General features: G+C 33.9%; 2 protein-coding genes and 1 long non-coding RNA gene across 5 annotated transcripts in view; 1 reads left to right on the forward strand and 2 right to left on the reverse strand.

Annotated features, from left to right (window-relative positions):
* Positions 1–14,651, forward strand: part of LOC139484982 (FHF complex subunit HOOK-interacting protein 1B-like) — a 626,211-nt gene that overhangs the window by 104,307 nt on the left and 507,253 nt on the right. The gene's annotated exons all lie outside the window — the stretch shown is intronic.
* Positions 6,158–7,190, reverse strand: LOC139484971 (uncharacterized). Its single transcript, XR_011655215.1, has 2 exons — positions 6,923–7,190; positions 6,158–6,704 (listed from the first exon to the last, which is right to left on the reverse strand). It is a non-coding gene; the product is annotated as an uncharacterized lncRNA (long non-coding RNA).
* On the reverse strand, positions 10,764–13,531 carry LOC139483974 (uncharacterized). Its single transcript, XM_071267691.1, has 2 exons — positions 11,749–13,531; positions 10,764–11,389 (listed from the first exon to the last, which is right to left on the reverse strand). Exons 1-2 carry the CDS (start codon positions 13,529–13,531, stop codon positions 10,764–10,766), a joined length of 2,409 nt encoding a protein of 802 aa, XP_071123792.1.

Consider the following 14,651-nt stretch of genomic DNA (forward strand, 5'->3'; position numbering starts at 1 on the left):
TCCCTTAGGAGAAAAAAATATCCTAAGGGACATTAGTTTCTGTCAAAAAGTCTTTCATGATAATCCTATAGGATAAAAAAAATCCTATCGGATTTAACACTTTTTTTGAAAATCCTACAGGATTTTAAATCCCATAGGATATTAATTTAATCCCATAGGAGATAAATTTTCCTATAGGATAAATAAATCCGATAGGATTTATATATCCCATAGGATATTTAAAATATCCTACGGGATTATGACTTTATCCTATAGGATTTCTCAAAATCCTGTAGGATTTTTAAAAATCCTATGGGAGAAAAAAATATCCTACAGGATTTTGTCACTGTTTTCGCTCCAGTTGCCGAACCGGGCGAGCCATATCAAATTTATTTTTGTATTGTGTTATTTATCCCCAGAGGTACATTATTGCCAAATTTGATGATTCTACGACAAAAGAAAGTGTGGTTCCAATTTGCACTTATGAGAAGTGCAAATTAATCCAAGAACATGTTTCATGCAAAGTACATGAGGTCTTTTTTGGTATTCGGGCGCTCCGTACTCCCTTAAACCGCATCTGTGCACTATATTCACTATATAGGTTTTGTTCCCCCTTCTATTACATTTCTTAGGATATATAGGATATACCTGTAATTAGGGGATTCAAGGGTTCAAAATTCGATCATAAGGTCCTAGGGGAAGCATATTTTCTTCAAATCAGCCGTTTTTGACATTCGGGCGCTCCGTACTCCCTTAAACCGCATCTGTGCACTATATTCACTATATAGGTTTTGTTCCCCCTTCTATTACCTTTCTTAGGATATATAGGATATACCTGTAATTAGGGGATTCAAGGGTTCAAAATTCGATCATAACGTGTTGGCCGTTTTCGGTATTCGGGCGCTCCATAATACAGATATCCTATTAGTTAGTGCTATTATTAGATTTTATCGAGGAAACACCCCTAGTTTTTTTATACGAAACTCTCAGTCCTTGGGTATATTACCTCCTTTAGTCCTAATAGACTTTTCATATTTTACTTAAAGTCTTTATATATAAATGTATAAGTATGTGAGAAATTTTAATATTGGAAAATGAGATTTTGAAATTTAAAATTGGCACTTTGAGACATGATTACTCTTTTTCCCTCCCCTGACACATCGAGTACCGTTTCAACGGTTGATTATTTCATTTTATGTGGACATCTCAAGCCCGTAATGAATGCGTATTCTAATGCTTGATTAATAAAAGTGGACCACACACACCCATTGAAATATATGTAATAATTGTGACAATATGTGCGACAATTCAAATACATGTTTTAATGGTCTGTCTTTTATATACAGACTTCCGATATGAACTTTTTAAAACATCACGTGAACATATTAACTTTGACAGAATGAACACAGAGAAAAGATGTATTGCTCATATGAACTGTAAATACAAACAAAAGTTTTTAGCTCGTACAATAAATAGTTTTTTATTAGAAGAAAAAAGTTTTTATGAAATTATGATTTACAAACAATATATCTTCAGTATTATTTTTGTCTTTCTTTGTGCATATTTGTTTCTTACATAAAGGTTACTGTGATGTGTTTCAAATAAAATCCCAAGTTTATATACCTTTATTTTCTTTTGCAAAGATAATTTCAATTGACAATTTTATTATAATATCCATCATCAGAATATTAGCATTTTAATAAAGATTTTATTCGTTTATTTTGTTACTTATATCAGGGACATATAATACATATGTATTATATGTCTCTGCTTATATCAAATGTGGATATTATTTTAATTTCATCAAAGATTTACTAAACAAATCCTGGATTTCATTGATAAAGATGTGTGTGTAACTATACAAATCCTTGTTGTAACTAATTCATAATTGTATATATTTTAATTAATTTTGTTGTAAATTTAGTGTGTCGTAATTTTATGAAGGCTGGCTATCGATCTTTGTTTTAACTGTAAGACCAATGTGCGACACTATAATGAAATAATCATTATATTCATCTTTTATATTTAATCTCAATTACCAGATTAAAATTTCACACCTAATTGAACATTGCAGATGTACGCTGACCACTATGTGTATATGTTACAGTAAATAGGTGAAATTAGGAATTACACGTAATTACTAAACATTTCAGTAAATACCTGTAATTACTAGTCAATTTAGTAATTACATGTATTTACTAGTTGTTTCAGTGATTACTGGTATTCACTGATTTTTTTGGTCATTTTTACAGCTATTTACTAACTTGATATTTTTTATTAAAAATTAACGACTTAATTCAAGATATCAAATAAGAAAGTAAAGGGGTAGAGATTTTTAGGGCTTACTTAAGGATTAAGGATAATACGGCACATTAAAAGTGCATACTCATAAGTGTTTGTGAATTGAAACTAGAAAATGGTTGTATGATAAGTTTTGAAACTCCATAAAAAAATAAAAATCATTTTCAGCATGCTTGCAAGACAATGATATCAATCCAATATTGAGAAATACATTTTTTAGAAGTTTATATGCAACTTAGCCAGCCCTTTTTAAAGATAGACATTAGATTACGCCAAATTTGGTTAAATAATCTTGGTAATTCTTTAAATCTCATAATTTTGTTAAATTAAATACTTTGCATATCAACTTGGCCAATGACATGAGTTAAATTCCTTTCACAAAAAATGTTTAACTACGACTTCTTTTGTCAGACATTAGCGATGAAGCTGATATTCTTCACAAACAAATTTTTACAAATTGATGGCGTTAAGAGTCACATTTTCATATTTTCGTGTTTCTGTGTTTCTCTTTTTCATAAGTATTTCAAGACCTCCAAACTGAAGCTCATATACCTGCAACAAAATGTTATCATCGTTTCTACCTGTATAAGAAGGATCTTTTTGTGGATTGAATAAGTCAACTAAATTGTCCATCCCTTTTCTTTTACTTTCAACGTTGACATTCTTTTCCTTTTTGTCGAGCCTGTAACTTTTGTAGCAAAAGCGAGACATAGCGAACCAACATTAATTCCGTCGCCAGCGGCGTCCACAAATATTCACTCTGTGGTTTAAAGATTTTTAAAGTTTTGATAACTTTCTTAAATTATCCTGAATTTCTTCTAAACTTGAACAGAAGCTTGTTTATGATCAAAAGATAAATTTAAAGAAGTAAATTTTGTAAATATAAAATCAAGTTTTTCCGTATTTTACTTATAAAGTCACACTGTGGTTAAAGTTTGGTCAATTTTAATAACTCTCTAAACTATCCTGGATTTCTACCCAACTTGGACAGAAGCTTGTGATCGTAAGGTAATATCCACAAGTAAAGTTTGTAAAAAGTGATCAGCCTAAAATGTACCTTTTCGCTAAAAAAAAAAAAAAAAACTTAAAATCTCGTTGCTAATGCACCTATAGCGAAAAGGTACTTTTAGGCTGAACCTTTTTTAAGAGTATGTACTGATTTTCTAGTTAGTTTTACCATAACTTTTGATCAGTTGACTATATTACAACATTCTTTTAACAGTTAGTAAATAGGTGTAAAAATTCATTTTAAAATTAGTAATTACTGGTAATTACTGGGCCGTTTTAGGAATTGCTTGTATTTACTAAGTGCATCGGCAATTACATGTAATTCCTAAATTTTAGTAATTACATGTAATTCCTAATTTCACCTATTTACTGTAACATATATACCAAGAAACTGCTAGGTGTGAAAATAAGATGTGTCAATTGTATGAGGACCTGTACGGGGGTCCTTAATTCTATAATTGTTCAGTCTTTTTCTGTGTTCTTTATATATATAAGCACTTCGTCATTCTCTATTCCTTATCTTTTTCTCTATGTTTCTGTAGTCGTTATTTATTTTCCTTTATTCGGCACTTTTAACCCATTATTCACTATTCATCGACCCCATCCTGACCCTCTTTTTTAATGAACCGTTAGCAAATACGTCTCGAAGGTGGCAGCATACATCACAGTCCACGACATTATAAACTAGTAAGGCACACATACTGCTGGTGATCAACCTTTGATTTATAAACTAGAATAAATATACTAAAAAATTTTAAAGATAATATATATTTTTTACAATTTCGTTCGTCCGTTTTTTATCGACAAATGGTTCAGTTTTTTTTTCCGCAGTTTTAAGTAACGTTATAATATATATATTTTATAGAATAGCTTAAAAGCAGATACATATCTTTATTTCGTGTCAAACCATTTCTTGGAACTTGTGAAGCTTTTTATGATAAATGGAATATTTTTTTTCCCGATTGACCTATTGATATCCATAATTTGTTTTATAAACCAATTGAAATACCAAACACATGACGAAAAAACAGTCGCCGAAAAAACATATTCATAGTCAAACTGTTTGTACACACGTGCGTGATTAGCGATCCATGGTTGAATGATCATGAATTTCAATCGATTACACAGATTGCAATCAATATTGAACGTGGCACGTGTCGATAAAACTTTAAATTTTGTAATTCTTAAAGATGTTATTAATATAAAATACTGAATTATTTATTTTGAAATAGTTTACTTCTATAATTCATTCCCTAGTGCCAATTATATCATATCGTCTGGTCCCTTGTACTTGCATCACTTTTTATTAAAATTGTCATAAGAATCTTTCGACAATTTCGATCTCACAGATAAAGCCTTAAAAAGTTGAAAAATATTTTCACGAGTCCAACAGTTGACGTGCTTTCTTTATCATGTTTAAGCATGCGAAAATGTATTCTTAAAAAATCTAAGAGACACAGAAAACGTAATACTACTAGTATACGAAATCATTCAATTTTGCATAAAGATGATAACTCTAACTTTAAAAAAAAAAACGTTCAGAAATATGAAAAGGAAAAGATGGACTTCTTTCTTGACCAAAATACAAAACTAGTAAACGGTGAATGTATATGTACTACTGTAGACTTTGTTATGATGACCTTTAACTTAATAAATATTTATTTTTTTATTATTTCAATCAACAGGTATACCTTAATTAAATTTTTTCCGGAATAGTAATTTCTTTTTCTGGAAAAGTAATACCAATTTGCGGAAACGTAAAAACGCCGCTACTTATTTCGGAAAAGTAATGCACGAAAATGCGGAAACGTGAAATTAGACTTTTGGAAAAAAAAAATAACTACTAAAGGACATGTTAGCGCCGACATGAGTTGTAAGAAAAGATTTCCAAAACAACCATATCATTAAGAAGGAATGTTTACATGCTATACTCTCGTACTAGTATTACAGGGTTCTTGTGGCGTTCACCTTAGACACACATCTTTTTAACGATGTTTAACAAGAAAATCCCTATTTAGCGGACAAGCAATTTTTTTTCTTTCTGTTATTGAATAACGAGAAAGAAAATAAATCCCGAAATTAATTTGGAACTTTGATACTCAATAGTTTCCCATCAAAATATTCACAATTAGTGTTCGTCCAGTGGCATACATAACAATCTTATTTCTATATATGCAATCAACAATGAGCAAAACCCTAACCTTGTAGTCATTTATAAAAGACCCGAAATGATAAATGTAAAAACAATTCAAACGAGAAAACTAACGGCCTGATTTATGTACAAAATGTGAAAATTCCTTGATAACCTGAATTTTCTTAATTATTTGCCTACAATATATGTCACTGTTTAAGAAAAATAAAAAATAAAATTCTGGGACTATTATATTAACGTTAGTATAATAGTCCAAGAATTAAAGTGTTGATAAAATAAGAGCCTCACATTTGAAAGTTTTAAAACATTTCGAAGATAAAAAAAAAAAAAGTAAAAAAATATACAAAACAGACTTTTTCGTTCATTTTGTAACATGAATGAGGCAGTTAGTTTTCTCGACTGAATTGTTTTACATTGTCATTTCGGGGCCTTGTAAAACAGACTATGCGGTATGGACTTTGCTCATTATTGAAGGCCGTACAGTGACCTATAGTTGTTTATTTTTGTGACAATTTGGTCTCTTGTGAAATGTGGTCTCATTGGCAATCATACCACATCTTTTTTATATATTTAAATCATTTTACAAGACATCAAATTGTTATTTTGTGTTACTGTTGCAGACAATTCTTTTCAAATATTAAAAATTATTTTAATTAAATGGAATTTTGCATTTGCACCCGCTTGAAAAAAATAAAAACATATAAAGAAGCAACATCGAAATTCTCTGTACTTTAAGCGGCATTTTCACATGAGTAAAATATAAGGTCAACGTTTGAAACTTTTTCAGTCTTGTTCCGTCTTGTTCCATAACTTTCAGTCTTGTTCCGTCTTGTTCCGTAACTTTCTACCCAGTCGTATAAACGAATCGTCGACAAGTGCGTACATTTTTTGGAACAACGTCAAAATCGTTGTTTTATTAGGAACGTCGTGTAACGCTAAGTGGCACCAATACCGTGCGTAACGTCAATATAAATCTGTGATTTTACTATGTCCACAACTTCGATGAACCAAAGCAAGTTAAACATCGACCTGTATCTAAATCAAATTGGTTCTCTTCTTCTTCTTCGTCTTCTTCTTTTGGTATACAATAGTCTATCGACATTCGATGATTACTATGCTGAGCCTGACTCAGCAAGTATAACCATGGGACTGTATCGCAATCTCGGCAAATTACAAAGAATAACAACTTGTGGGTGAAGATTGTAGATTATAATTCCACCAGAAATGATACAGCAGTTTTACAGAGCGTGTATTGTTTGGTAAACTGAAAGAAATAAAAATACAATATTTTACAATATGCACGAAAGAAATATATGAATGTTCAAAGCAACGTGAATATCAAGTCAAAAACGAAAGTAGAATTTGCAGTTCAATTCATAGAAATAACAATTACAGTTCGTATTTGTTGAATAAACGTGGAATTCAAGTTAACGGAATTAACGGTATATATATTTAACAGTTTATAATTGATTTGAAACGTACTTGACGGTGATTTGTCACAATATCCACAGGTGCAGTTTTGTCGTGGCATCCATTTGTAATAGACAGGCGAGGAAGAGATAGTAAGCAGTAGTGAAAATACGGACAAGTCTAGATTATTTCCGGAAAATACGGATGTCTAAAAATTCAATCCAAGAGACTATACAGTTAATATAATTGCGAATGTGATCCAGAATACTCCCCGTCTGAAATCTACCTGATATCACTATTCCATAAGATATAACACATGCATATGAATGTCACTATATAAATCCAAAATATACCATAAGATATAACACATATGAATGTCACTATATAAATCCAAAAGATCTACATATAGTTACGCAGGGTTGTTCTCTATGAGAAGAATCATGTCCACGATAGGGCGTGTGTAGATTGCGGCTTTTCCATTAAAGGGAAACTTCGCAAAAAAATCAAAAATTGATATTATGTCCATTCTATATAGAAATGCTCAAATTTATAGATATTAAAGTTTTATTCCGTTAGATAAGAGATCACCATCGATTTTAAATTTAGAGTATCAATTCTCTGCATTCCGCCATTTTGTCGTCTTCCCCGATGAAAAGTCCCGATATGTCTATAAACCACAAAGGACAAAAACCACAGTAACCGATGTAGTCGTAACTGCGTGTCAATATCTTGTCAATCGTACGATTGTTTTCAGTGGCGGATCCAGGGGGGGGGGGGGGTTCCGGGGGGTGCGCACCCCCCCTTTATTTTTGCCGATCAATGCATTTGTATCGGGACATATGTTTTGCACCCCCCTTTGCCCTGGGTGCCCTGGGTTAGCACCCCCCCTTTCGAAAATTCCTGCATCCGCCCCTGGTTTTATCTGACAAATTAACTTGATACGGAAAATGTTCTTATTTTTTTTAAATGAACATGGTCTGTTGTTTTTAAACTGTTAATATTGGAATTAGGTAAAAAGTCAAAGTTGAAATCATATATATAAGTGTTCCGTGAAAATTGTTTTCGAAAATCTAATTTGTTCATAATTCTTTAAAGTAATAAACTGTTTTCAAATAAATTTTGATCTTCCCTCTTCTGATCACCAGCATGGCTAAAGGTATTACTTCCAAAGGTATTGTGAGGGGTGTGAGGTGACACGTCCAGGTATTCCAGCGATTTCCTGTCGGGCTTGCAAGTTCACGCATCGTTTCACTTCTGCAGGTATTGATCAGTGTACACGGCTGATAACATTTAACTTTCCATTTTGAACTATAAGATGTATAATATACAACAGTTACTCTGTCTTACTTGTCATTACCAAACTCATACGCTTGTTTATAAATAACATTTCTGGTGTAAAGAATATTATTCATAAAAATATAAATAATACCCAAAATATATGATTTGATGAAATTAAAATCTATTTAAATATTTTTTCTGAGGGTGAATTTGGGAAAATGTAATATATACTCATTGTCAAAAGTGAAGGACAGATTGGAACATACCAGAAATTTGGAACAAAATGTACGCACTTACCGACGATTCGTTTATACGACTGGATAGAAAGTAACGGAACTATAGCGCAATTTAAAATATATACATGTATACATTGAACATAAGAAAAAAATATATATTTTGAATAAATAGGGGTAAAATTGTTGTAAATAGACAAGTCCACGTATGCCAACAGTATGTTATCATCGAATGTCGATAGACTATTGTATACCAGAAGAAGAAGCGAACCAATTTGTTTAAATACAGGTCGATGTATAACTTTTGCTTTTGTTCATTGAAGTTGATGACATAGTAAAATAAGATTATTCTCGAACAAAGGAAGGAATTCGTCATCACAATTGTTATAAATGCCACTGGACGAACACTAATTATCCCGAAGGGATGTGAATATTTTGCTGGGAAACTTTTGAGTATCAAAGTTTAAAATTAATTTCGGGATTTTTTTTTCTTTCTTGGTATTCAATAACAGAAAAAAAGAATAAATTACTTGTCCGCTAAATAGGGGTATTCTTGTCAGATGAAAGACTTTTAGTTATACGATTTAAAAAAATAGGGAAATATGACATTAAATTGGTTCTGTCTTTTTTTTTAAACATCGTTAAAAAGATGTGTGTCTAAGGTGAACGCCACAAGAACCCTGTAATACTAGTACGAGAGTATAGCATGTAAACATTCCTTCTCAATAATATGGTATATTGGAAATCTTTTCATACAGATTGACAACTCATTGTCCGATATGCATGTAATATTTGCCACATGACGCCCACAGTTCTTTCTATACATCATCTTATTCTTTGATATTGCTGTCAACATCGATGGTTCACACCGAAACAAAATGGGAGTAATGAACGTCAGAGCTTCTCCGTGTTATACACTTGTGAAATATATAGACGAAATTTCTGTATTGAAATGAATATACATCTCACAAACAGGATTTTCAAATAACGATTTTGAGTAATCACCTTACAAACCAATATAAACGTATGGCAAGATATAACCATGAAGGAATTTAGTTTTTGTCAGACACAAGAACTCATCACTATCATAAACGTAGACGTATATATGCATACAATTTCAAATATCAAGAACAAGCGGTCGATGTCGATAGTCCATTTTCCAACTGTTCGAGTTAGACATGTCACTTGTTCATTCTTGAAAGCCTTCATATTCCCCGCCTAACAATAGGAACTGTTTCTGATTGTGTTGATTATAAATGCTTGTATGGTAATTCTGTCGTTTATCTGTACAAGCGGTTGCATTTCCTCTCCTTTCCCAACAAACGAACGAACGAAACGCTACTAGTCTGCTTTCTCTGGAGCTCATCCTCAATGGCTCTTATACGTCAGGAAACTTACATGTATACTAATAATGATTGTTTCAAGAACAACGATGTATGGACGAACTATTCTAAATTCGTCAATATCAGTTATGCATGACTAAGATATAACTTTTATTACAACTACTGTATGACTTATTTGGATTAATGACGGCTATCATGTTCAACATTGCACAAATATTATCATAGAATTAAAAAAAAATCCTCAAAAATCCTGAAAAAAAATAATGCCTTAGCTTAGATAATTGGTATTTTTTCACAAAAAGTTCGTGTAAATGATTGTCAAATGAATTTAATTATGTAAGAATAAAATGTTAAAAAGAAATTAAAAAAAAATCATGTATGTTGTATTTTTTTGTCAATTAAAAACTTTAAAATTGCAATAGTTTTATTAGCATTTAAACACAGCCACATTTGAATACAAGTTAAGAAATTCCGGTAAAGTCAATGATATCAAACAGATGTACAATGGTATATCAAATTGGGTAATATTGCATTTAGTTTTTATTAAAGATAAAAACTACTAATTTTTACTTCATATTTGAATCTTTACGCCAATTGCCGCTAAGAGAGTAATCAAAAATTGTTTCCTATTATTTTTATACATTTTCGGATTTACGAATCTGAATTATATTTTTAATTAATTTACACAATTTAATTATTGAATCTTTATTCTCATCGTGTATTAAATATTCAAATTTTAAAGTAAATTTGGATTTTATTAGATAAATACTTACCATCATAAATTCTGAGTGTAACCCCAATTGCGTCATAGGTCAGATGGAAAATCCCTACTAAAAATAAACGTACTCTCACTGGTCCGGACATATACCCCTGTTTGCCCATATTCTTCCATTCAATTTCCTCAAGACAGAAACATAAGGAAAGGGGATGAAGGGGAGGTGGGTGGGACCTATAATTTATGATGGTAAGTATTTATCTAATAAAATCCAAATTTACTTTAAAATTTGAATATTTTATAGCTATAAATACGTTACCATCATAAATTCTGAGTAACAGAATCTAACGTAAAGCTGAATCCCCTGTAACAGAAGAAACAGGAGGAAAGTTCAATCTTTGTGCTGAAACTATAGGTCCAAGAGAGTATAAACTCTCGGCAAAAGTAGCCATAGATTGGAGGTAGTGAGATATAAAAGAGTTCTCATTTCTCCAGAAACCTGCAGACAGTACCTCTTCTAAAGATGCACTGTTAAACAGAGCCCAGGATGTAGAGATACCCCTAACATCATGGGCTTTAACATTAAAACTATTTAAAAGTTCTGCCTTAGAAGAACCATAAGCTAAAGATATGCATTTGCATATCCAAGTAGAAATAGTTTTAACAGAAAGATCTGAGATTCCTTTTTTAATAGGAATAAAGAGTCTTGAGTTAGAAACAGAACGTAAACTACACGTTCTTTCCAGATAAATAGAAAGGATTCTTACTGGACATAAAAGTACAGAAATAGAATCGCTAGGGAGTGCAGGAATCACAACTGGTTCTGCACCCTTATCTGGAATCTGATTCTTTGCCAAAAAAGCAGGATCCGTTAAAAGAGTAACAGAAGATTTATCCCTGTTAAATCGAAGGCAAGCATCAGAAATAGAGAAGGCATGGATTTCACTCCTTCTCCGTCCAGAAGTCAAAGCTAAAAGAAAACAGCATTTATAGGAAAGAAACCTTAAATCTATTGTTTCTGCTGGTTCAAAAGGAGGAAGTTTTAAAAAGGATAAAACTAGTCCAAGGTCCCACTTAGGAACTAAAGTTTTTTGTCTTGGTCTTTCAAGACTAAAACTACGAACCAAAAGAGAAATATGCTCATTGATTCCAAAATCTGGGCCAACAGAAATATGAATAGTTCTTGAGATAGCTGATCTATATCCCTTAATAGTAGAGGGACATAATCCTTTGGATTCAAAAAGAAAAACTAGAAAGTCTGCTAATTGTTGTACAGTGACTTGGAAAGGATCAATTTCCCGCTCACTACCCCAATCTGAGAAGATTGACCATTTTGCATCATAGACAATGCTAGTGGAGTCTCTGACAGACTTTGTGAGATGCTTGGTTGCTCCTTCAGAAAAACCTCTCTTTCTGAGGCTAACCCTGAGAGAAGCCAGGCGTGTAGATGAAGTTTTTCTGGATTTTGATAAAGAACCTTGCCCTTGATTTGAGACAGAAGGTCTGGTCTCAGAGGTAGAACTAGAGGACAAGCACATGAAAGGCGCAGAAGGTCTGGAAACCAAGACTGTTTTGGCCATGCTGGAGCAATAACTATGATCTTGCAATTTTCCCCTGCTATTTTCTGAAGTACTGGGGAGAGAAACCTGAAAGGAGGGAAGGCGTACCCGAACATTCCTTTCCAAGATAGGCTCATTGCGTCTACCGCAAAAGATTTTGGATCCGGAACCGGAGACACAAATGTTAGAAGTTTGTGATTGAGACTGGTCGCAAACAGATCTATCTGAGGTGACCCCCAATGAAGAGTCACAGCTTTGAAAACTACTTGAAGTAGTTCCCACTCCGTGTTTACTGGAGCAAGGGATCTGGATAGAGTGTCGGCTAGAATATTGAGGTGCCCCGCAATATGTCTCACCACTAGATGAACCTGGAGTTGAAAACACAGAAGGAGAATGTCTCTGGCTATCTGATAAAGAGAAGGTGAATGAGTTCCTCCCTGATTCTTGAGATAAGCTACAACTGTTGTGTTGTCCGTGGCCAGAATGACAGACTGATTCTTTAGAGACATTTGGAAATGATTCAGTGCAAACAGAACTGCTTTCATTTCCAATACATTGATATGCTCTTCCAAAAGATCTGGACTCCAGACTCCCGAGATTGTAAGACCCTCCAGATATGCTCCCCAACCGAGGGTGGAGGCATCTGTGAATAATGTTAGACTGGGAACTTGAGGGAACAGACATAGGCCCCTCATTACATTTTCCCGTACTAACCACCATTGAAGGTGTGGAAATAAAGGCTGAGTGATTGGAATCAATGCTTCCCATTCTTGTGAAGCTGCAATCCATAACTTGTGCAGATAAAACTGAAGCGGACGAATGTGAAGTCGTCCCAACGGAATTACATCTGCCAGAGAGTTCAATAGACCCAGAAGTTGCAAGAATTGACGTGCTGTGACTGATTGAACCGTCAGGAATAAATGTATTTTCTGACATAGTTTTGTAAATTTCTCCTCTGGTGGGAGGACTAGGCCTACACTGGTTAGGAAATGTTCTCCCAGGAAAACAAAGTCTTGAGACGGAATTATCTCTGACTTTTTCCAAGAGATAAGGAAACCTAGGGACAGAAAACAATTGATGACCAAATCTGTCTGAACCCTCAATTTGATTGGGCAAAATTCCTTGAGAAGGGAATCGTCCAGGTAGGAATGAATCTGAATAGACAGGGAATGTAGGTGAGCTATAGCTGCCTGCATGATTTTGGTAAAAGCCAAAGGGGCTGTAGACAGGCCAAAAGGGAGAGCCTTGAACTGGAAAACTTTGTTGTTCCAAACGAAGCGAAGGTATTTCCTGTAAGTTTGGGAAATGGGAATGTGGAAATACGCGTCTGAAAGATCCAGAGAAGTAGTCCACATTCCTGGAAGGATTGAAGCCCTGATGGATCTGTTTGTTTCCATTTTGAAGTGGGGAACAATAAGAAATTTGTTCAGAATAGATAGGTCTATGACCGGCCTCATTCCTCCAGTCTTCTTTGGAACCAGAAAAAGACGGGAATAAAATCCCGGAGACAGAGTTAAGATCGACACCTCCTCTATTGCAGCTTTTTGTAACATTGTGTCCACTTCTACTGATAGAAGTTGACACTTTACTGGGTCTTGAGTATGAGACAAACTTATTGGAACTGCAGACAGAGGAGGTGGGTTCTTGAACTGAAGTGTTAATCCCCCTCGAATTATTGACAGCACATAACAGTCTGAGGTAATTTTCTTCCACTGATTTAGGAAAAAACTTAACCTCCCCCTACTGGTATTGATTTTTGAGGAACTTGTTGTAAATTTTCCCCTGGGGAAGCTGTCAATAACGTACGAGGGGGCAAGAACCTAGGTACTAGACCCAGGTTTCTTGGAACCCTTAAAACCACCAGAAGGCTTACCTGAGCTTTTTCCTGAGTTATTGGGTTTGTTCTGCGGTTTGCCGTAGTTATTCTTCCTTTTCTTAGCAGAAGAAGGAGGACCACCTGAAGCAGAAGTACTAGTAGAACTAGATGTAGCATTAACCGACCTCTTGCCATTAGTAACTTGTACACTAACTTTGACTGGAGGAGGGTTTTTGCTGAGTTCCTCTTGAACCCGCTGTAAGGGTAAACCAAACATCTTGTCAGAGAGTGGAGATTTCAGTAAAGAATCTTTCAAAGGCTCAGCGATAGAAATGTTTTCAAGAAACTCTGCTCTTTTAGATAGGGTGCAATTAGCAATAGAACCCATTAAAAGCAACTGAGATGAACCTAAAGCTTTATCCAGTTGAAGTAAGAAGGATCGTACTTCTGCTGGAACAACCGAATCTTCGCTGTTAAGCAAATGTCCGTTTGCAGCTAGAAAATGTTCGGCTGTGCCAAGAACTTGAGAAGCACTACGAAGGAGATTCTCAGTCTTTGACCAAACAGGTTGAGTGAGACGAAGACCATCTACTGGCTTTTTTCCCAATAAAGATGACATAGATTTGTCACAATTGGGAACAAGTCTACCCAGTGAAGAATCAAAGATATCAAAATCCTTGTACTTAACCTGATCAGAAAAGGATGACATTCCAAATCCTGAGATATTGTTATTAGCAACCTTTTCACTAGCAGAATTAGCGATACCTTCATTAATAAATTGTAAAGCAAAAACCATATGGCCAGATTCAGGAAAAGAATTGTGAGAAGTCACAGTATCCGGAGAAATACCACAGGAA

This window comes from Mytilus edulis, chromosome 8, assembly GCF_963676685.1.
Source record: "Mytilus edulis chromosome 8, xbMytEdul2.2, whole genome shotgun sequence".
Taxonomy (NCBI): domain Eukaryota; kingdom Metazoa; phylum Mollusca; class Bivalvia; order Mytilida; family Mytilidae; genus Mytilus; species Mytilus edulis.